At 41.1% G+C, this 23,790-nt stretch overlaps 1 protein-coding gene across 6 annotated transcripts in view; it reads right to left on the bottom strand.

The window, feature by feature from the left end:
* Positions 1 to 23,790, bottom strand: part of FAM13C (family with sequence similarity 13 member C) — a 110,967-nt gene that overhangs the window by 9,520 nt on the left and 77,657 nt on the right. For 4 of the 6 annotated variants that reach the window (XM_023509597.1, XM_012801431.2, XM_012801429.1 and 1 more), the window contains 4 exons: positions 13,375 to 13,585; positions 11,600 to 11,738; positions 6,958 to 7,039; positions 5,329 to 5,540 (listed from right to left, as the gene is read on the bottom strand). In XM_023509597.1, coding sequence (XP_023365365.1) covers positions 5,329 to 5,540; positions 6,958 to 7,039; positions 11,600 to 11,738; positions 13,375 to 13,585 — 644 coding nt within the window. The remainder of the gene's footprint in view (positions 1 to 5,328; positions 5,541 to 6,957; positions 7,040 to 11,599; positions 11,739 to 13,374; positions 13,586 to 23,790) is intronic. The other 2 variants (XM_023509598.1, XM_003783642.2) reach the window with 1 other exon arrangement.

Below are 23,790 nucleotides of genomic sequence, written 5' to 3'. Positions count from 1 at the left end.
CTACACACAAGTTCCATACACTGTGACCAAAGGGTCTTTCCTTCTTCATTATCTTTAATAGAAATACCGTCTGTCTCTGTAGAAGCCTTCTAAAGTATTGGCTAAATAACTTCAAGGTCTTTTCATTTTCTAGCCCAAGCATACCTTAAACATTTCCCTACTCATAACACATCTTTCCACAAAAAATAAATAAATAAATAAATTCCTACCAAGACGTGTTCTGTGGTATTTTAAGAAGGGATAGAAGAAGAAAAACTCTCAGTTTAAGTTTAGAAAACATTGAAATAATGTTTTTTTTATTCAGTATCTTACTTGGACTTACATTCCATAGAAAGAACTTCAGAATATGTTATTAGTGTCTCTCTATTGCAGTTTGACTTCTGTGATTTTAGTATATTCCCTAGATTTTATAAAAAACTAAATTTACTCCTAAAAGAGAAAAACAATGACCAAAAAGCAAGTTAGAATGATGAATGCCACTTAGAAAAATATGTTCCACAGATGCTAGATGGAAATTAGGGTACATGTGCAATGTATACACTCCTTTCACTGTATTTCAAGATTTTATTCTTGGCTCAGCGCCTGTGGCTCAAGCGGCTAAGGCGCCAGCCACATACACCTAAGGTGGCAGGTTTGAATCCAGCCCGGGCCCGCCAAACAACAATAATGGCTGCAACCAAAAAATAGCCAGGCATTGTGGCGGGCGCCTGTGGTCCCAGCTACTTGGGAGGCTGAGGCAGAAGACTCGCTTGAGCCCAGGAATTGGAGGTTGCTGTGAGCAGTGAAGCCATGAGACAGCTTGAGGCTCTGTCTCAAAAAAAAAAAGATTTTACTCTTAGACTAAAGCAGCAGTTCTCAACCTGTGGGTCGCGACCCACAGGAACTGTATTAAAGGGCCATAGCATTAGGAAGCTTGAGAACCACTGGACTAAAGCAATCCCCAAAGAAGTTGTGAGAGTTCAAGACACACATGTATAGTAAGTACAAACACTGAAAACTCGTCAGGTCTGTAAGTGCTCATCCTCTGATAGACTTGGACAGGAAGGCAGACTGCCCGTGGAGGAAGGTTGGTGGTGGGATTACATGCCAGTGACTGTCTTCTGCTCACAGAGGAGATCTAGGAGAATGGGAACTGAGTCAAGAGGTAAGCTCTGCAGAATACCCCAAATCCGAGGAGCAGAAATACATGTAACCTTGCTATGCATCAGGCCCTTTCTGTTAAAAATAAGACTACATGAAATGAAAAAAGGCTATATGCTGCCTTTTGTTGAAAGAAGGCAAATTAAGATGCTATATTGATAATTCCTTACATATGCATCATAGAGAAATTCCAAAAGGACACAGAAGACATTAATGGTTATCTGCTTGGGGTGGGAGAACTCAGAGTTAGAGATGGCATTTGGGGTGGGAAGGAATCTTTTTACTGTATAAACTTTCATACATTTTCTTGTTCTTTCTCGCAAAATGTACAAATGGTTATATAGTAAGAAAGTATCACGTAGTCAACAAATTAATTTTTTTTTGAAGAAGGATTAAATAAGCAGGCAAAATGTTTAATGGGCTCTTCCTTTCCATGCCCTTTACTTCTAAGTCTTCCCTCTTTCTAACCAACAAAAACCCACAAATAAGTTGTTAAATTTTTTTTTTTTTGAGACAGCATCTCAAGTTGTTACCCAGGGTAGAGTAGAGTGCCATGGCATCATAGCTCACAGAAACCTCCAACTCTTGGGGCTCCAGTGGTCCTCTTGTCTCAGTTTTTCTATTTTTAGTAGAAATGGGGTCTTGCTTTTGCTCATGCTGGTCTCAAACCGTGAACTCAAGCAATCCACCCGTCTTTGCCTTCCAAAGTGATAGGATTATAGGCGTGAGCCACCAATTTGGTGTGGCCAAATTATTTGATTTTTAAAGCTAAAATTAATTGTTATGTTTTTAAAAAACTTCTTCCTCCTCAAAGATACTACAATTGATGAGGGGCCAAAAGAAATGACTGCCATTACTCTTCCCCTTGGTAATTTGGGGGGTGCCTCTGACCCCACCTGTAGTTCTCAGAAAAGGTAAAATGGGCATATATGCCAGCACCAGATCAAGATTTTCAAAAGGAAAGGACAGAAAGGACGTAAATAGTCACTACATTCAGACTTAGGAAATGACTCATTCATTTCCAGCGCACAGTGATGCCCTGTGACCCAGAAGTGATTATCTCCAAAAATCATTCCGAAATAAAAGAGGAAGAGAAATACTCATTAGCAGTATTGGCACATACAGGGCAATGCTGTAGGGTTTATTAGCTTTAATATGGGCTGTGACTAAACACCAAATGCAGAAACTTCAGAAAGAGTAAGTAAAAGTCTCACTAGAAAAAAAGGCATCCTTTATCTTAGAAGTTTTCATATTTAATGCATTTTCAGCAGTAAGGCATTGACCCCAGATAGAGGTCATCTGCCAATTTGAATTCAAAGAAAGGGGATCTAATGAGATAATCTGAAACGCTACTGTACTCATTGAGGAGGCAGAAGTAACAGTAGCAGCTTTGGAAATAGACAGTCCTCCTTTGGACTCTCCCTAAGGACCTCTCTTACAGCTGAATAGCCACTACATGGTTTACTGCCCTCCCCCAAATGGTATTTATACCAACTGAAGTTGGTATAAGATGAAGTTTATATGTTCTACTGCAGATGCTCTCTGTTTAAAGGGCCTAACTTTCGCCTACTGCAAAGCTAAACAGTAAGTATATTTAAGGGGCATCTGACACTTATTGAAGTACTCAACAGATAATTTCATTTAAAATATCAAGATATCAGAAATAATTGCCATATTTACACAGGATGACTTCTAAAGCACTTAAGAGTTTTTTCTCTCATCTTCAGACTCTCATTTGCAGGTACCAATTTGATTTAGCTGCCTTTACAACCATACCAGTTTGCTCAGACTGAAGCATTTCTTGGGACATGAGATTTTCAGTGATTAAAATCAGGAAAGTCTTGGGCAAGTGGGTTGTTGGTCACCTTATTCCTCAAAGATCTTAAATGTAATGTATCCCAGACTTTTAACGTTTTCAACCCCCCCCCCATTGCCATCGTGGATTCTTCCTTTCCTTTGCTTCCTCCCATATGATGCTTCTGCATGTCCTTTCGATTCCTCTAAAATATACTTCGAGTATGTTCACTTCTTTTCATCTCCAAGGCCATCATGCTAATCCAAGCCACCCATTTTATTTCCCCTTTTCCTCTGTGATTTATTCTCTACATTGAGCGATCAGAAAGATCTTTTAAATATGAATCATGTCATGGCACTTTTCTGCTTATAACCATTCAGCCACTTCCCAGGACTTTCCTAGGCTGTAAGGTACTGTGTGATGGGGTCCCAGTGTATCTCTCCAACTTTGTCTCATGCCATCCTGTGCTCTAGGCCTCAGACACCTCAGACCTGAGAATTGCAAGGGTACAACATGGTCTTCCATCCTTCAAGGCCTTCATACTTGCAATTCTGTCTGGAATCCTCTCTGCTGCTCTCTTCGGCCTGCTAATTCTTTTTAAATGTCACTTTCATGACCTCTATAATCACCTAATCTTAAGTAGCAGCAATATCTATTCTTTTCTGTCATATCACCTGTTTAATTCCCTGAGCAGTACTTATCAAACTTTTTAATGATTTTGTTTCCTGAGTTGTTTATTGCTTGTTACATTCCAACTCCCAGGAGAACATGAGCTTCATGAGGGCAGTGACCTCCATACCATCTCTAACTTGTTTATATTGTACATGCAATATAAAGTAGACATTCAAATATTTTTTCAAATGAACGATCATCCAGTCACCAGGCATCTCCCTTATTGTCACAATAATTATGTAACTAGGTAATTACAAATGAGGAAGTTGAATCTCAGAGTCTTTGTTCACTTGCCAAGCGCACATGGATAGAAAGGGGCTGGCTCAAGCACTGAGCCCTATCCTAAGTCTTCTATACCAGTCCCAACTCACCCTTCAGTACCCTGGTTAATTGAGTAAAATATAGATTTAGGACTTAGATATTGACCAAGATGTGTCCATAGATACAGTTAAAATAACTGTAAAATATAAGAAAGAAGCACTGATGGCTGGAAAACCATGCACTAACACACATGTATGTGCCATATGTGTACTTGTATGTGTAAATAGTAGAAATAATTGTAAATACACATATAAGTTGTTCACTGGCTATCAGGAAAGTCTAGAATCTTTCATGGGGATGGGGATAGGTTAGCCAATTGGTAAAAACCTTGCTATTCATTCCTCACAACATACATTAGGGTTTTTCTTTTAAGTATAAAAGTATTTCATAAAGACAGAGTTGGCCCTAGGCCCATTTCTGCTTGTTGATCACAAGTCCTAATGTGAAAGACTAAGCCAGGGGCATATGGTGGTGAGCCTTGTGAGATTAGGCATATGTTGCCACTTTACCATTAAAACCAGGTCATGTACAAAAGAACAGGTAAAATCAACATTCCCCTCAAGAAGACAGAAGTTAAATGTGCTAATTTGTCCATCCGAATGTCCATTCATGCACTCAGCCAGCATTTATTCAATAGCTACTCTGTGCCCACTGAGAGATCATGAACAAAACAGTCCTTCCACACAAGTGTAAGTTGTGGAAAGAGACAGAAATGAAACAGGAAGGACCATAGGAAAGTTTCCCTAGCTTAAGTGAAATGGAGGACAAGCGGGGATTAGCCAGGTTAAATACTAATTGCTCTTTTCTTCTTTATAAATTATAATAAATCTTTTCTTTGAGCCATAGGCTTATCTGCCCAAATGCCTAATTAACATCTCTACGTGGATATCTCAGAGATTTCAAAATGAAGATGTCTAAAGCTGAAGTCTTGAGTTCCAGCTGTACCTTTCTCTTCTTCTATAAAATACCACACCACTTTCTTTACTGGTCTACCTCATCCCCACTTTCTATTTTTTTTAACATGGTTAGGGGCTACCACTGGAGCCTTTTCCTTTCCAATAATATGCTTATTCCCTACTCTTAGGTTCATTTGCTAATTTAAGGAAGGTAGGAAGCTAGGGGAGAAAGCAATAGGATATATCCCAGTATCTCTGCCATTTATTCTCTTCAACGTGCAACGATATAATTCCCAGAATAGTGGGACATCCTATAATCATGTGGCAATACCCCCAGATCATGGCCAATACCACCAGGAACTCATTCGACTGAAATTTCCATGCCATTCTTGTAAAGGTGTTTATAATAGTGGCAAAGTGCTCAGACAAACTGGTCAAAATCATGATCTCCAGGCACTGTGTAGCATACTGGGGCCCTCCACATCATAAGATACAATCAGGTACCTTAGAATCCTCCTGGTAGGGAAGCTGCTCTCTCTTCTCCTTTAGGCCTGTCAGGGCAGCATCTGGAGTCTCCTCTCCAGAGGAGCTTGGCTCTGGGCCTGCAGCTTCTGGCTTCTCATTCTCTGTGGGCACTGAGGGTTGTTCACAGGGCACGTTTCTAGGTGGGCCTTTGGGAACACTCCCTTGTTCTTCTGACAGCTTCAGCTTTAGTTCTAAGAGACATACCATGAATTATCATGAGCAAAGAGGACTCATTCGCCCTAATAAGAAGAGAACTTTTAGGAGTTCATTCCCCTGATGTCAAATTGGCAGAAATGAACTATGCTAATGATGGTTTTCCATGGGGCAAGGGCAGACTTAATAGCCAGAGCCAATAGCATAACCTCCCAATCAGGGCTCTAAAGGGTGGGATCCCACGGAGGTAGAGGACCCTTGTGGGAGTAAGTGGTTTAAATTGGGGGGGGGGGGGGCATGGGTGGAGGAACACCAGTGGTGCCTAGCCCCAAAGTTAACACCTGTTACCAACTGTAGCAGCTAATAAAAGACTCATTTACTTAGATTTTGATAGTTGTTTTTCAAGAGCCCTTGTGGAAATACAAGTACTTCTGGAAGGCATTTCACATGCACAAAAGTACAAAAGGGGATGGAGAGGGCAGATGGGAGTGCCATCCTCAGCCTGACAGGTTTCATAGTTTTATCTATGGCAGCTTCTAAAATCCAGGAATCACCATTATTGCACTGTGGCTTTACATAAACCTAGATAATTACAATTTAAAAGCCACCTGGGACTTATTAAAAAGAATTACATTTCGGAATATATGAGGGGACTGGTAGCTTGAATGAGGCCAATTATATTGATTTCTTAATTTCTTAGCTCATTTTCTTTGTTTGATGTTTGTTTTTTAGTAAGACTCTGGCTTGGTGTTTGAACACTGCATATTTTATAAACTTGCTACCTCATTATCACTTAATACTACTGAATTAATATCCCCTTCTAGTTCTTTTTAAATCACCATCCTTCCAGAAACTTGGAAAAACTCCTGTGGCCCTGAGTATTGACATTAGAGCATGGAAAGAGGAAGAAAATAATTTTTTGTTGGTAAATAATGATAGCCCTTGAAAAATGGCTTTTTGGACTTCATACTGGCACTACCATCTGCAGAGAGGTATGGAGGAGGAAAGCACTGAACTGCAAGGCAGGAGACTGCATTCCACACCTGGCTGTCCACCACCCCACTGCGTAATCTTCCCCTTCTCTGGTCCTAAATGTCCTCAGCCATGCTATGGGGGATGTGGAATAAAGGATTTCTCAGGCCTCTTCCGTTTAATATCCAGATTCCAATAACCCAGGAGGCCAGTGTTCCACGTGTTGAGATGTTACTGGCATTGAAATGAATCATTCCACTTAGGAGCCTGGAAGTCCTCCGTGTCTTTGTAAGGAGGTTTATTAAACGGACCCAGACAACAAAGGAGATGCAGGACCCTTCGTTTCAAAAGGGCCTCCAATCTAGGTGGGAGACAAAGCTCAAGAGGGCACAGGTAGAAATGAATTTTTAAAAGGTCTAAAGCACATTATCACTACTTTAACTGCGTCCTTTCTGAGAAAAGAGACCTTTGGCTGGCATTTACCTTTGAGCTGCTTACGACCTTTAGCCAAATCGTTCATCCATTTCAGGACTTCGGGATTAGAAATCTTGTCACCATGTGAAGGCTACCAAGGGAAGGGGAAGGAAGGGGAGGAAGAAAGAAAAGGGAAAAACAAAATTTTTATACAGCTGAGTCACACAAAGCCAGTTCAGGAATATATAAAGCCAGGAGAGATGTTCAGGCATGAAATCTCCAGCTGATGGAGTTGTTTCTGGGAAACGGAAAACATTCTGACCTCCTCTATTTTTTCATCCTTGCCAGGGGTATTGCTTCTAAATGCACCTGGCCACCCAGCATTTTCACATAGTCCTAACCCCGCTGATGCCCCTACAACCTATCCCTATCCCTCAATCACTTTGCAGTGCCCCCCCCACACACACAGCCCACACCCCATTCCCAGGCCATTCTCCGCAACAACGCAGATGAGCACACTGATACAAACCAGTGCTTACTACCTGCTTGTGGCCCACATGGTTTATGAGCGGAGGCTCTGCTGACAAATACTGACAAGAGTGGAAGATTCAGCTCCTGTCAGTCAACTCTCCCAGGCTGAAGAAAGGGGACCCCAGAATCTCTAATACCTGACAAAAGTCCTAGCAAGTCAGTCAGGCACCCAGATTCTGATCCTCTCACTATTTACAGACTCAATATCCTACTGGGGCTGGTGTTAAAGTGAAACCTAAGGGGTGATATGTGCGTGACCTGGGGCAAATTATCTGGCATCTCTGTGCCTCACCCTCATCTATCAAATGAGGACTATAATAGCATCTCCCTCACATGATTAATTAATATCTGCAAAGCACTGAAAACAGTTCCAGCTTCATGCTGAACCCTACAGAAAGTGTTAACCATAATAATTACATCTGTAATTCTAGGTATTTCTATTACTAGCAGAAATGGTAGTACTAGTCAGGTCACTACCAGACCTTCAGTGAATAATCTCTTCACTGGTAAACATACATGTATGCATATCCTACAAGCAGCTAACCACACCTTAGATGTGGCAGTAAGAATATATATTTTTATTTTAAAAGGATACGACTCTTGTCAATACAAGTTATTCACCTTTATTTCTGGATTTCTTCTCAGAGCACAAAAGTGGACTTTTTTTTTTTTTTTTTTGAGACAGAGCCTCAAGCTGTTGCCCTGGGTAGAGTGCCGTGGCATCATAGCTCACAGTAACCTCCAACTCCTGGGCTCAAGCAATTCTCCTGCCACCACCTCCCAAGTAGGTAGTACTATAGGCGCCTGCTACAACGCCCAGCTATTTTTTGGTTGCAGCCGTCATTGTTGTTGGGCAGGCCCGGGCTGGATTCAAACCTGCCAGCTTTGGTGTATGTGGCTGGCACCTTAGCTACTTGAGCCACAGGTGCTGAGCCAAAAAGTGGACTTTTTTTTATAGAAAAGAGAGACCAAGAGAGAAGGGTAGCCAAACATACTCAGCCTCAACCCCCAAATATTAGTAAGAAACATTCTAAGTCAAGCCTATGATGGCAACGTAAATGCAGGCTCAGGAAAATTACTGGCTACTTTGAGTTCAAGATATACAAGGAACTACAGAGTCAGGCTCAAGACAACATAATCATACACACAGTTGTGTGAAATGTGTGCGTTACTGGAGACCCAATCTAGGGCCTCTGTCATGTTTAAGGATCACTAAGTCCATGTAACACCAGCAGGTTGTTGATGAGAGGGAGGCGTCAGAACAGGGAAGACTTTTCAAGTTCAAAGGAAAAAATTACCTCTATGACAAGATCATCACATGTACATCATCCTGTACATGGGACTAGATAAGTTCATTTCAAAACACAAAGCATGGTCCTGTCAGTTCTAGAGTAACATAAAAAGCATAGGTTTTTAAGTCAAGATAGAAAAGAAGACTGAAGGAAAATAACTATGATTCTTTCCTGGGTAGGAGACTATGATTTCTATGAAGGAATCTCTGGCTTCAGGACCATGGACAGTAACACGTGCCCCCCCCCTCCCCCCGCCCCAACTCCTACCTGCAAAACAGCTTTGCCTGGTCCTATGTATCTATAGTCTCCTAGAATGTGGCACTGGACCAGTTCCCTGATAAGAATGGTCTAGTATTCTGGCTTTGGGTAACAGTCTGGCTATCAGAACAGTCAGTGTTTTACATCTGGCTTCTCAAAATCCTCAGAGAATTCTCCAATCTGACAACACATCCTGCTAAACGGTGTTCCAGTGGATCTGCTCCACATAGTTAATTCTGTCTCTTGACAGACACGGCAAACACACACACACGTGACCCTAAGCCAGCAACCATGAAAGAAACAGGTTTTCACTATTGCACAGAAGACATAGGAGAAATTTAAGGCTGAATTTTCTAAAAAAAATTAAAGCCTGAAACCAGTTTCTGAAATAAACTTCTTCTTTCCCTACCTTTGAAGGAGCCAATAAAGGAGCTTTAATAAAGTCTATAGGGATGCCAGCTTTCAAACCACATGGGAAATTTTCATATACAAGCTGTAGATTTTCAATATTCTGGTTTAATAACCCCAAAATTACATAGTTTCAGTTTTTCTGTGCAATTAAAAAAGGGGTTCCTGAATCATACCACTGAAGGTACCACTGGAACAGGTTTGTGATCTGCTAACCATGATTCATACGATACATCAGAAAGGTTTCTGGATAGGTAATAAGACCAGAGTTGTTTTCTTGGCTAGATCAATTTATATTTTTCTGTGGGATTCACTTCCCCTATCAGTGCCTTAGTTTCTTCAGTGGTCAGATAAGAACAAACATTGGCTGATCCCTCCCAAGTCCCACATTCTCTGATTCCAGGAAAAATCGACATCTGTTTGAAGCAGCCATTTCTAAGCCCATGAGGCCAATAAGCAAATACATCAAATGCAAAATCAAATGTGAAGAATAAGCAGTTTGGGATAAGGGTATGAAATGGTCAGATTCAACAAAGATGGAAAGATATGTGTTTATACATGGGTATCGGAGAAGTATCGAGGACCAGCAAGAGCTTGGATTCAAAAATTAGCAGTGGGTGCTGTTAATTCCGCATCAGGCTGCCAGGAAGAGAAGCCTTAACACCCAGCAACCATTTGAGGCCCACTGACATGTCAAACGTCTAACCACAGCCTGCCACCCTGACGGGAAGGGCAAGGGGAAGCCCTGTTTCCTGAGACATGCAAGGTTCTGATTATGTGAAAGACTTTTATGCACCTTGAAGCAGCAAGCAGCAGTACTCAGGAAGTTTCCTTCTCCTGCTGCTCCTAAAACCCACCTGCATGTGTTAGACAGAGAGAGTGTCAGAGTCTCTACTCTGCATTTAAAGATTCTTTAGACAAAGGGAGAGGTGCCAGGAAAAATTCTCTTCCCAAACAGGCATCCAAGGTATGTGGCTGCTGGTAAAAACCTCCAATGGAGGATAGGCAGAGACTGACACAGGTAGGCTGTTCAAATGTACCTTATAGATTAAAAGGCTAGCAATATCTAGGACCACTTACTTTCTTTGGGCCAAACACTGTAATAAGCATTTCTATGTCCTTCCTCATTTACAACTCATCAACTTAAGAAGTCACTAGTGACTCCATTTTACAGATGGACAAACTGATACTCAGAAAAGTATCAAGTCCAAAGTCACAAAGTTCTTCAGTAGCTACACTGAATTCAAATCCAAAATAGTCTGATTCAAGAGCCTCCAGCTTTTGCAAAAGTAAAACCACACTGGCTTAACACTCCTCTTTTACTGAGTTGAAGGCCACTGTGGGGAACACAGAACAGAAAGAACAGAAGAGTGCAATACTTCCCACTCTCACCACCCTCCCCAGAATGTATCCCACACTCCCAGGAACTTTCTGATTGTCTCTGTACCAAGTGCTTGGTGAACCTTTAAATATTTCAAGACGTATGAGAGATTATTCCCTGTTCTCTTTTATTCTGATAACAAGCTGTTCTGGGCCCTCTGCCAAAGACCCAATTTATTTGTCCAATTCTACATGAATATGATTTTTCTCTATGCCAAGGTCACCATTAGAGAAAATAAAAGCAACGTTGGCCATCAAGACACTTATGCATGACTCCATCGTTTCCTACATGAGAAAAAACAGGCTCAGGTCTGTGCCACTGCAGTACCAGCACGGGCACTGTTGTCTATCTGATGGGATAGGACAGTTCAGGGTTTGTTCTTAGGAGTGGGCCTTACCCAACGTCACTCAAGAGGTTCCGCTCATCAACCAACAAGTACTTTAATGTCGAAGAAAACATCTCCCGCATTCTGCTACACAGTAGGAAATTCTGCTCTTGAGTCCTTAAGTTCTTACCAAAATGCAATTGAGAAAAGACTTTTTAAAAAATGAGTCCACAATTTAAAAACTTTAGAAATTTCGGTCCTTGAAAAACTAGTGACAATAAGTTTCCTTGGGGGAAGAAAAGGAAAACTAATAATCAAATACATGTGGAAATATGAGTTGTAATTAATCCACCCCTGGAAACTAAGTCAGCAGAGATCAACAAGACAGACCCAGAATGGGAACTCAATTTACAAGAGGTGCTGGGTTGGCCAATGGGAACAGTGCTGTCCCCTGGGAAGGAAAATCTACATACCTCTGACACAATCCACCCCTACGTCCATACCCAGGGTCCTTACCCGGTACTTCTTTTCTTGTTCAAATTTTTCCTCAAATTTCCTAATTTTCCGCTTGAGGCTCTGGATGTGCTTGGTGAGTTGGGTGATGGTCTGTGCCTCCTTACCATCTCCACAGCCACATCGCGAAGAACTCCGGGGCCTGAGATGATTACAAGGAGGAAAGAGCATCAGAAAGGGTGGTCTCCGGGTAAACACTGCCGCTGCTCATACACCAAGATGGCTGGGTTATCAGAGATGCCTGGAAGGCACTTCATTATTTGATGAGGCTACCATGGTGGCATCTACTCATTGATGGAGACCCTTGATCCATTATGGGAAGATGTCATCAGGGACTTTAACTGTAAAACAGCAAAATATTAGTCTGGGAAATGTATTTCCTAAAGCTTAGAGGAGGCCAATTTAAGACTCAGAAGAAAGAGCCCTTTTGAGGCCTTATCCTCAATAGGATGCACGAGTCACACCAACATTGTCAAGGAAGATTTAAGCAAGTGGTTCATTTTTTTGGTTGTGTTGTTTTGCTTTTTGGAGTTTTTGGCCAGGGCTGGTTTTGAACCCGCCACCTCTAGCATATGGGGCCAGCGCCCTACTCCTTTGGGCCAGCACCCTACTCCTTTGAGCCACAGGCGCTGCCCAGTTGGGTTTTTTTTGTTTGTTTGTTTGTGACATAACAGAACCTTTTGAATATAGTGACAAGAATAGGCCCTTTGTTCAGAAAATGCATACACCCTTTCACATGACACACTTTACATGTGATAGCAATAATTCACCTACTCCCTCAAGTTCATCAATAGACAGATGTTCATGAACCCAAATATGGATAAATTTAAGAATAATAGCATATGTTTTGAGAAACTAGAGATTCCTTGGGCAGATTTTTAGCCAAAAAATTCTGAGTTTTAGCTACAGATTGAAGTTATCTGTGGAACTTAAAAATAAATAACACAGAGTTCCTCGACTTCACTCTAATCTCAAGTGCAAATTCTAAATGGAGTGTCTGAGGGGGATAGGCATCTGGTACAACATACATAAACATATATATTTGGCGGGGAGAGTAGCTATTGTAAACTACCACTTGTCTAGAATCTAAGAGAACTGGAGGTGGATGACTCCCAAGTGTTCCCACAATCCTCTACTGATGCTGCCATTGCACATGGAAAGAATACGGAGTTCATCAGGAATGATGTTCCTAGGCCAGGCCTGGAGGCGCAGGCCTGTAATCTCAGCACTCTGGGAGGCTGAGGAGAGTGGATTGCTTGAAGTCAAGAGTTCGAGACAAGCCTGAGCAAGAGGGAGACCCATCTTAAAAAAAAAAAAAAAATAGTAGGGCATTGTGGCAGGTGCCTGTAGTCCCAGCTGCTTGGGAGGCTGAGGCAAGAGGATTGCTTAAGTCCAGGAGTTTGAGGTTGCTGTGAGCTGTGATGTCACAACACTCTACTGGGGGCAAGAAAGGGAGAATCAAAAAAAATGATGTTCCTGATAATTTGTTCATATGCATACTTAACTCAAGATTCTGGTTATTTCACCAAAAAAATGTTCAAACAATGTGAGCCCCAAGGGTTACCTGCCTCTCATGACCATTTCCTCCTGAGATATTAAGACCTGAAACAGAAGTCCCAACCCAAAAATATACTTCTGTTTGCCATTTATTGTCTGGTCTTGCAGTTACGTTAGGCTGGCATGTTTACACACACTCAGACACATATGTCATTGTAGTTTATAAATACGGCATTTGGAAAACTGCATGAAATGAAGATTAAAAAAAACAGTTTTCTTACATCATAAACTGCTGTGTGCTGGGTGGAGATGGGGCTGACTCTGGGTCTAGGTTGAATCTCTGGCTCTGGCTGAAGATGGAGCATCGGGGTGACAGCAGCGGGTTGTCACCGTCAGTGATGTGATAGAGCAGCCTGCTGGTCCCCACAGACTGGAGGTCGTCTGGTGTGCTGTCGGCTTCATTCTGCCCGTCTTTGTGGACTGGCGTGGGGTCTGGGGAAACAAGACAAATCATGAAGACTCAGAAGTGACAGAGGGCTTGAGACTGTCATGTTCCTGAATAAACATCATAAACATTCATTATAATGGCTTGCTCTTTGTCATGTCTTCTTTCTGGGGATATGAAAAGCTTTCAAAATACTGTCATGTTTGTTCTGACCAAACCTGGATGGAAAAGATTACAAAGCCGCCAACAACAAAAAATGGAAACAAATTATTTTGGGATGAGTTACACAGCCAGCATAGCCCCAAACTCTAACAATGCTCTTTTTATTTCATAGGATTTGCATACGTTGGAGGATATGTAACAGAGCCTTAGAGTAAATAAAAAGAGAACAATATAATAGAGCTAGAGCAAAAGATTACAGGTTATGAGGAAGAAAAGGGGTAACAGAATTGCCAGTGAAAGAAGGGAGGGGAGGGCCGGGGGAAGAAGAGAGTGGAAAAATCCAAGGAGGAAGAGAGGGAAGAGAATTGTTCCTCAGTCATCAAAAATGATGGCTAACTCTGCTTGTCACCAAGGAATGACATTCAGAATATGCTAAATGGAAACCACAGTGTTCCACACAATGCAGTAATGATTCCATTTCATATAACAAGTATACATTGATGTGTACAAACAAATGCACTGTAAGATCAAAAAAGTTACATAGCTATTACCGAGGATGATAAAATTAGGTATAATTCTGTTTTCTTCTCCAAAATTTTATGTAGCACTTTATTCTGGGCAAAACAAAGAACAAAACCCACACCAAATCCTCTTCCTCAGCTGGCCAGTTCTGTGCCTGAATTCTCACAAGGATCAAGCCCTGTTATGTTAGCTCCCCAGCCCAGGGTTAGTCCAGACGGTGGTCAGCCCTGTGCTGTGGAGGTGAGGGCAGGGGCCATGGAATGTCAGCCAGGGATCATTAGGACACTGAGTCGGGGTGGCCAGGGAAGGGCCCACACTGAGTCATGTACAGAAGCAGCCTTCTTGATTTTGCCCAGCAGTCAAGACGGGACAAGCCAAGGCTTCCTCTTACCCCCTACTTCCTAACGAAAGGGAAACAAAGATTTTCTAGATGAATAAGCAGAATCATAAAATACTGACAATAGGCTTTTCCAAAATAAACATTTATCACAATTTGGTATCAGATGAATCTAAATCAGATTTAGAAAGGCTCCTTGTTCTCTAGAGCTTGAAATGCAATTTGCTTTGTGTGATATCAAAGGTCTGATTAGGTCCCTCTGTGTTTTCAGCTGGCTTCTCCCCGGTGGGCTGTAGACTAGGAGAGTTGATAATGCCTCCTGTGGCGCCTCTGCAGCTCATGACAGCACGTCTGTCAGCACTGGGGCTGATCAGGAATGGACATGGGGAGGGCACACGGGCACACAAGGAAACGTGTGCCTGTGTGACAGGCAGAAATCACATACGCAACACCACACTATGGTTTGGCAGGAACTCCCCAGAGAAACAGGGATAAGATCTATTAACCAATAAGTCATAACATATAATAATAATCACCTTCCAAACCCACCAGGGTTCCTGTATAGGTTTCTCACCAGATTCTTTTCTTAAACCAATAGGCTCTAAGAGCTGCATTTTTATTCATGTTACCTATTTCTTAGAAGTACCTTCTATAAGAGTAATAATGAGAAAGAAAATAATCCTTCGCAAGCACGTGGGACCACCATATTTTTACTGAAATGGAAAAGTTCTGAGCCTTCCAGCCTTCAGCTCAGCTGTGGCCCGAGGAGCAAAACTAACACAAGTCTCTGGTTGCTGTTCTGTGATGCTGAGGTAGAAGCACTTGAGATCCTCGCCACATAACCATGAAGCAGAGCCAGGGAAAGAGCCCACAGAATCCTACAATGTAACTTCACAGAATCACAGGTCACTACAAACGGATTTTTTTTTTTTTTGAACTGCATTGCAAGAATAATTGTAAACCTCCATTTACATGGCATCTGCTTTCCCCTGGGCATTTGCATAATTTACCATACTGCCTAATTAACACCCTAACCTCTCTTCCCTCCAATCCACTATTGAAGGAAGCTGTGAGCCAGAAAGATCCCAAAGCAACCAATTGAAAAACAACAGCGTCAAAAACCAGTAATTTGGTAGAGCTTCAGTCCTTTGTCCAAACTCAGTATTGGTGATGAGAATAGGCTTAATTAAATCAGTGTTTGTGTGTCCACTTGTGTGGATAGAATTATTGATGTCTTTGTTCAAAAGAGGCCAGTGTGGATTCAGAGCCAGCACTGTTGCTGTCCTGGGAAAAGCCCAGGCCACCCTTCTAGATCCTGCTTCCTGATATGGAGCTGAGGGTAAGATTAAACTAGGGTGGCTTCCCATGGTTCCCTGGGGGCACATTACTTTTTCTTCCAAAGGAAGGGGCAGCTTGTCCCTTCATGTGACATGGTAGGTACAGGAAGTATAGCAGGCAGGAGGGCCTGTTCTTTCTCCAGGGTCCCAGCCAGTGTCCCCTCCTCCCTCCATTTCTTCGGTTGACTCATCTTACAAGGCAGCAGTAAGAAAAATAAAAGATCTGCCGTACACCATGATGTCCATACAGTAGCCTCCCCTTTTCCACAGGGCATCCATTCCAAGACCCTTAGTGGATGTCCCCAGCTGCTGATAATACCAAACCCAATATATACTATGTTTTTTCCTATACACATATATGTGCTTATGATCAAGTTTAATTTATAAAGTTAGCACAGTAAAAGATTAACAATAACAATAATAAAATAGACAATTATACTGTAATAAAATCTATGTGACTGGAAAGACGTACAGAGAATCCTCAAAGAGCTCAAAATAGACCTTCCATTTGATCCTGCAATCCCATTACTAGGCATCTACTCAAAAGAAAAAACTACTTTACCATAAGGACATTTGCATTCGATTGTTTATCACAGCTCAATTTACAATCGCCAAGATGTGGAATCAACCCAAGTGTCCATCAACCCATGAATAGATTAATAAACGGTGGTGTACATACACCATGGAATACTATTCAGCCACAAAAAAAGATGGAGACTTTACATCTTTTGTATTAACCTGGACAGAGTCGAAGAACATTCTCTTTGGTAAAGTATCACAAGAATGAAAATGTATCCAATGTACTCAATATGAATATGAACCCAATAGACAAACTAATACAAGCCCACACAAGAGAAAAATTCAACTTAATTCAAATTGGGAGGAGAAGAGGGGGAGAGGGGAGAAGAGTGGGAGATTAGTGTGCTGCCAACTCATGGGCACAATGTAAGGGCATAAGGCACACCTCCTGGGTATGGGACACAACAACAAGAACCTTACCTAACAAATGCAAACATTGTTACCTAATAATATCTGTACTCTCATATTAATCTGATATAAAAAAAAGAGTTCATATCAATAAAACATTTAAACAGTGACAAATAAATAAAGAAAAGCAATGTGAATGTGGTCTCTCTCTCTCTCAAAATATAGTACTGTACTGTAGTGTAGGTAACTGAAACTGTGGGAAGCAAAGCCATGGCTAAGGGGAGACTGTAGCTAACAACACTGGATTGTACACTTAAACATTCATTGAAAAGGCTTGGCGCCTGTGGCTCAAGTGGCTGGGGTGCCACATACACCTGAGCTGGTGGGTTCGAATTCAACCCAGGCCTGCCAAACAACAATAACGGCTACAATGAAAAAATAGCCAGGTGTTGTGGTGTGTGCCTGTAGTCCCAGCTGCTTGGGAGGCGGAGGCAGGAGAATCACTTAAGCCCAGGAGTTGGAGGTTGCTGTGAGCTGTGATGCCACAGCACTCTACCTAGGGCAACAGCTTAAGGCTCTGTCTCAAAAATAAATAAATAAATTCATTCATTCATTCATTGAAAGGGTAGATCTCATAGTATGTGTTCTTACCATCAGCATAATAAAAAATTCTTCTTTTTGCTTCTCTGTATTTCTAAAATTTCCATAACAATTATGTCTTAATTTTATGAAAAGGAAAATATAACATGCTAATGCAAAATTTGAAAAACAACATTCCCAAGAGAAATGAGAAACTACCCTGGGGTTGTTTCAACAGACAGCAGATTGTTAGCTTGACTCATAGGTCTACCATCACTAAAGAGACTTTGGAAATGATGAACCTTTTTAAACCTCAGTGTTTTCATCTGTCAAATAGGAGAATAATGGTGCCTGCCTCACATGACTAAGTGAAGATGAAATGAAATAAAACTGCATCCCTACAGTACATATACATATTTTTTTATTTCAACATAAAGATTTCTAATGCCATCTTAATCCTAAGCAAAGATAGCCAAGAAGTCATGAATTTGATGGACTAGTTACATTTTTAAAAACTGATACACATTAAAAATAAATTCTTCTTAAAACTAACAATGTTCACCCATGCATCCTTGTATTAACATATTTGGTGAAAGATTAGGATAAGGCATAGAAACTCCTAAACACAGTATCCATGAAAACCATCATGTTCATAATTAGTACTGGGAAAATAAAGAAGTTCTCTTACTAAACACCAACTTCACCAGGAGCCCCTGTAGGGTTAATATGCGAAATGAGAACCAATATACCCCTTAACATGTTGCCTCTCCTATCAATCCTTATTTATCTCTAATATTTATGGAAGAACTCAGTCCTCAACCTTCTTCTGAGAGTCTTGGCATGTATTTAATCTTTAAAACAACCACACGAGGATGGGAGTAAAATGTTCCCTATTTAAATTCAGTAGGGAAGGTCGTATAACTCTACTGATTTCATGTAGGGAGAGTTTGGTTGGGCAGTGGAAGCCGCCATGTTTCTGGTGGCCCATGCACTGAGCAGGAGGAACAGAAAGAAGAAAAGTCATTATCTTCAGTGTGTGAAGGCCAAGAGATCACTTCTGATCTGGCAGGAGCACATGCTATGTCATAGCTGTTGCATGAGTCAGTCAGATTTTAAAATATACCTTTCTAATGTGAATTTTTAAAGCAGTGCAAAATTTAAATAGATTTCTACCTGCAAAAGTTTAATATGAACTACTGAGATTTGTGCATTTGTTAATTTGCACTCATGGGTTTGTCCATCACGGTAGGCTCATAGGCAGCATTCAGGTACATTCCAAAATGCCAAACACCAGCCTTTGTTGGTTTTAAAGGCTTAGTGAGCCAGAAGCATGTCCAAGATTCTAATGAGGTTCAAGCTTCCGAGTTCTGAGCCAGGCACTCTCAGGACAGGAAGAAAAACAGTGTGGAACATACGCAAAGAGGGCCACAAAACAAAGGCCAAAAATAACCCAAAAGCACCTGATAGATCCATCTACTTGGATGGGGCTGTATTTTATGTATGTTGGATTTGAGTGCTTGAGGAACTAAAGGCTTAGCTATAGGGTCAGGGGATCGAGAACATGGGTAAACCTGAAGTCATCCTGATAACTAAGTTTTGGAAAACAGATGAGCTTGCTTGGCTAGACACCACTGAGAGAAAAGACTCAGTATTGCCCTGTTGAAAGGGCTAAGGCAGGAAGGGGCAGATGGAAAGAATTATGAGCTAGACAGGCTGACCAAGCAGGGAGGTCAGCACTATAAGCAGATCTGTGAGCCAGCCTCTGTGGATGCCACCAGAAGTGATGGGGAGCTGGAGGGGTGGGCTTCACAACAGGCACCCTACAGATCCCAGGGGTGATTTGGCCATCACAGATAAAAGCATGAGTTAACAGGCTTGGGAAGACCCAGATTCAAGTCACAGTTTTTATCACCTGTGTGACCTAGATGAATTATTTACTCTCACTCAATCTCATTGAATTTGACAAATAACCAAGGACAATGGCAGATGAACAGAGTTTGATCTCTGAGCACATCATTTTCCTTCCCTGTGTCACCATGATGGAGACAATTGCTCAGAACAACCAGGCTGAACAATGTCCCATCCAGGTTCTGAGCTCTGCCTGAGCTGTGGGGCTGGGGAAAGAGCACGTGTCATCCATCAGGGTGTGGAAGATTCAGAAGTGCCCTGCAGGCGTACAGAGACCACTGGGTGCTGTGACAGCCATTCTTTTTCAGCCTCAGGACTCCCAGGTCTTCTAGCTGATTCCTGTACAACTGATCACCTCAGTGGTACAGCTGATAAAAATCTCCTATAAAGGTAAGACCCATATTCAACAAGGAGTTTTCATTTATGAGCAGAAATGCTTTGGGAAGCAGAAGGAACACTGAATATGTAAAACAAACAGAAAGATGACTGAAGGAAATTCCAACCTTCAATGTGAGCGGCACCTTTACCAGGCAGATCCAAAGTCAGGAGGCATAGTGAAGAATTATTAACCTCAAGTGTGTTACTTTACCTCAATTAACCAATTCAGGGAAAGAAGTTGCATAAGCAGTTCCACATAGAGTCACAGGAACAGATGATTCTCAGGGAACTGGATGAGATGAGAGAGGTTGCCCCCTTGGCAGTGACCAGAGCAGTGTTAGACACCAAGCTTCTAGGCATGATGCCATCTGGTCACTTCCAGACTGTAGTCTTTAAGCATCCAAGGGTGATACCAAAATAACCCAAAGGAAGACATTTTTAAAATACATATATGGGAAACCTGTGTGCAGGGAGTGGTAAATGAGAACTCTCTGTACTATCTGCACAATTTTTTATAAACCTAAAACTGTTGTAAGAAATAAAGTCTATTAATTTTGTAAAAATTACTTTAGGGCAACTGGTTAATGGCCTGGGTTCTAGAGTCAGAGGTCTGGGTTTGATCTGTGATACCCTTTGCCCATGTCCTGTGCTTGGCCAGGCAAGTCTATCAAATCCAGAATCCTCATTTGTAAAGCGATGAGGACATCTAGGATGAAGCATGTTAGCCCAGTACTTGGCCTGACTTAAAAATCAAATTTTAAAAATTTTCTAAAAATGATTTCCTGGCAATTTGGACTGCAGGAATGATTTTTGTCTTTCCTATAAAACAGTGGAAATGATGGTGTCAAAGAATTACACTGTTGTCTATAAATTTTGAAACTACTTTTTAATGCTTTCTTTGTAAAACAAGGGGTTCATGGGATGCTCCCCCTTATAAAGATGGCTATAAAAGCATCAGTGAAAAATTATTCATAGTAAAGATCTTTTCGGGCCAAGTTATGTCACAGGTTTAGTGCAGGATAGATTTTATTGTAGCAAAAGTAGCTTCACGTTTAATAGGCTGTAATGATTCAGCCATCCGCTCTATGGATTATTGCTGTTATAAATACCTTTTGCTTTAGGGAATTAGTGTAATGTCAATCATATGCAAGATTCTAGAGGGGCCCTACGGAATGCACAATATGAAATGTCATTTCTGCACCTTAAAGGTTGTTAGAAATTGTGACAGTAGATATTCAAAGACAAATGCACATATTATCAACTGGATGAAAGGCAGTACGGGTCTTGAGTATGGAATGCTCAGCTTTTTAAATAATGACAGCTGATGTTTATTGCGCATTTATATGAGTGATGTGCTGAAAGCTTCCTATGTATTCTGCCATGTCATTCTCACAACAATCCTAAGATGAGATACTATGCTTTGTCCAGTTTTAAAGAAAAGGAAATTTAGGCCTGGAGAGATTAAATCACCTGTCCAAAATCACCCAACGAGCACAGGAAGTTCTGCAAGGTGCTGTTTCTGAACAAGACAAAGGGCAGAGTTAAAATTTATTTTTTAAGATACCAATCTTTGCAAATGGATCCTGGATGAATCTTACTTTACATTTCAGAAATGATGTGGAAGAGTAATTACAGATAAATCTGAATTTGAAGATGATGTTAATATTTTTCCAATAGTAAACCACAGACCAAGCTCGCAAACCATGAGGATGATCAATGGTCGCAGATGACTTGCTCTGCGGGCCAACAGGTAATACAGTTGGAGGAAAATGATCCATCTACCTCTAACAAATAATAAGCACTAAACTGTTAGTTTAATAGGGAATAGGATTTTTGGAGTGCTTACAGAATACACTGATAAGTCCAAAAGCCAAGAAATACTGTGCATTTCTAGGAAGGGTTTGGAAAACAATCCTACAGGCACAACTACTTTGTAATTATTTTATAAAATGTCCCCATTGCCACTTTTAAGATATTAATTCATTTTTTTAAGAAACTGAGATCTTTGTAGATTCACAAGCCATTGTTACAAATAGTATAGAAAGACCCCTTTCCTACTTGGCCCGGTTTCCTGATGATATCCTGCAAAACTATAGTACCTTTACCCATATTAACAAATAAAACTATATTTGACTTCATCTGGGAGTACCCTATGTAGATCAGGTAAACACAAATCAGGAAAGACACAAAGGCCTAGAGATGCTCTAAATCAGCTAGAAATGACTCAAAAAAAAAAGAAAAAAGAAAAAGAACAGAGGGGTCTGCAAAAGTTAACCAACTATAAGTCCAGGTCTCTTCAGTCTGACAAAACAAACTCAGGGTTAAATTTTTTAAAATGATTCAAAACATATCATATACTATATACCATTAAATACTAAATAATATTTGGACTTGCCATGGCCTTAATTTCAAATACTAGAATATTAGAACTATAAGGACTTAATTAACTTTTCGTCTAGATGGCAAAAAGCATCATAGTGAGGATATGGAGACAGAGTTTGGGAACCCTCCTCTCACTCCTCTCTCCTCCCCAACCTCTCAGTAGCTGTGGGACCTTCAGCAAGTTACATTAACTCTCCAAGTTTATTTAATCTAGGAATGAAAATGAAAGCTATGTCATGGGGTTCTTGTGAAGATCAAAAAGCCATCCAATAACTCCTGATACAAGCAGAGGACCTTGTTAGCATATGTTGATATTATTCATTCAAAAGCCTTTCAAGTACGGTTTCTGAACCTCAGTACCATTGACTTTTTGAACCAGATAATTCTATTTTGAGGGAGGAGGTGGTCCTTTAGGCTGTTGGGTGTTTAGCAGAATCCTTGGCTTCTACTCAGCAGATGGCAGTAGCATCCATCCGCCAGGATAACTAGTTGTATCTTTAGATATTGCCAAATATCCACCCCCTGGGGGGAGGGAGGGCAAAAAAATCGACCCCCAATTGAAAAACACTATTTTAAGAAATCAATTGAGAACGAATAAAGTACTACTTACTACAATAGTAGCCATATTTTAGTTAAAGCAACAGGTGATACACACTGAAAATATGTCTATAAAAAGGTTTAGGAAGGGTTTAGGAATCTTCCTCTCTCATACACACACACAGGCCCATAATGAATAAAGTTTCTAAAAGACTTTTGGGAATTCTGTGTGTTCCTAAGGTTGAGGTAACAGAGATCCCACTTACTATCTTGGGACTGTCTGAGGCTGCCCCCAGATAGGATGAAAAACAAAGTTATATGGATAACCACACCCACCCAGTAGAGCACCTGAGATATTTCTGATGCTTTCTTTTTCTAGAAATCCATTTGTAAACTGCACCTGCAGCAGGAACACCCCAGAGTGGCACCATGTGCTAGAGCAGTGGTTCTCAACCTTCCTAATGCTGCAACCCTTTAATCAGTTCACGATCCACAGGTTGAGAACTGCTGTTCTAGAGAGTGTCACTGAACCTCCCTGCACTTCAGAATCACCAGGGGAACTTTCCCAGCATGGAGACTCTCAAAGACTCCTCTCTACATTTTAATTTTGCATTTTAAGGTAAAGAAACAGGCATCTGTAAATGTCATAAGCACTTCAAGTAAATGAAAAAACTCTGGTCAAGTAGAACAGTGTCATGAAATATGTGAGAAGGTTTGAATTGACTCTGTCCCACCTGAACTTCGACATTAGGAAGAGACCTGCAGACTATGCAGAATTCGTTATGAGAGGAACTGTAGACTGTAAGAAGATACACGACATTAGCATCTTACCCAAATGGAAAGTTCAATTTGAAAACTAATATTTCAGACAAAAAGAATTAATTAGGTACTGCTGTGGAATTGTAATTTCTAGTAACATGTCTCCAGTTATCTCTGGTGACAGCTTTTGCTAAAACTCCATCATGCTTAGCTAGACAGACCAAAGTTACTCTGCTTCCTCATGTGGAACTTCAAAGGGTCCTTCTGCACACTTTAAAGATGACAGGCAGTTGAAAAGAAAATCCTCATTCCATCTTCCATTCAGCAGAGTAGATGCTTACTCATGCCATGAATGGGAAACAGTGCTTCTGCTGTAAGAGGCTACACATTAATCTAGGTAGAGGAATTCTGTACCTAACTATTC

This window comes from Otolemur garnettii, unplaced genomic scaffold, assembly GCF_000181295.1.
Source record: "Otolemur garnettii isolate 467f Iridium unplaced genomic scaffold, OtoGar3 scaffold00008, whole genome shotgun sequence".
NCBI classification, from domain to species: domain Eukaryota; kingdom Metazoa; phylum Chordata; class Mammalia; order Primates; family Galagidae; genus Otolemur; species Otolemur garnettii.
This window is presented reverse-complemented; position numbering and strand designations above follow the sequence as displayed.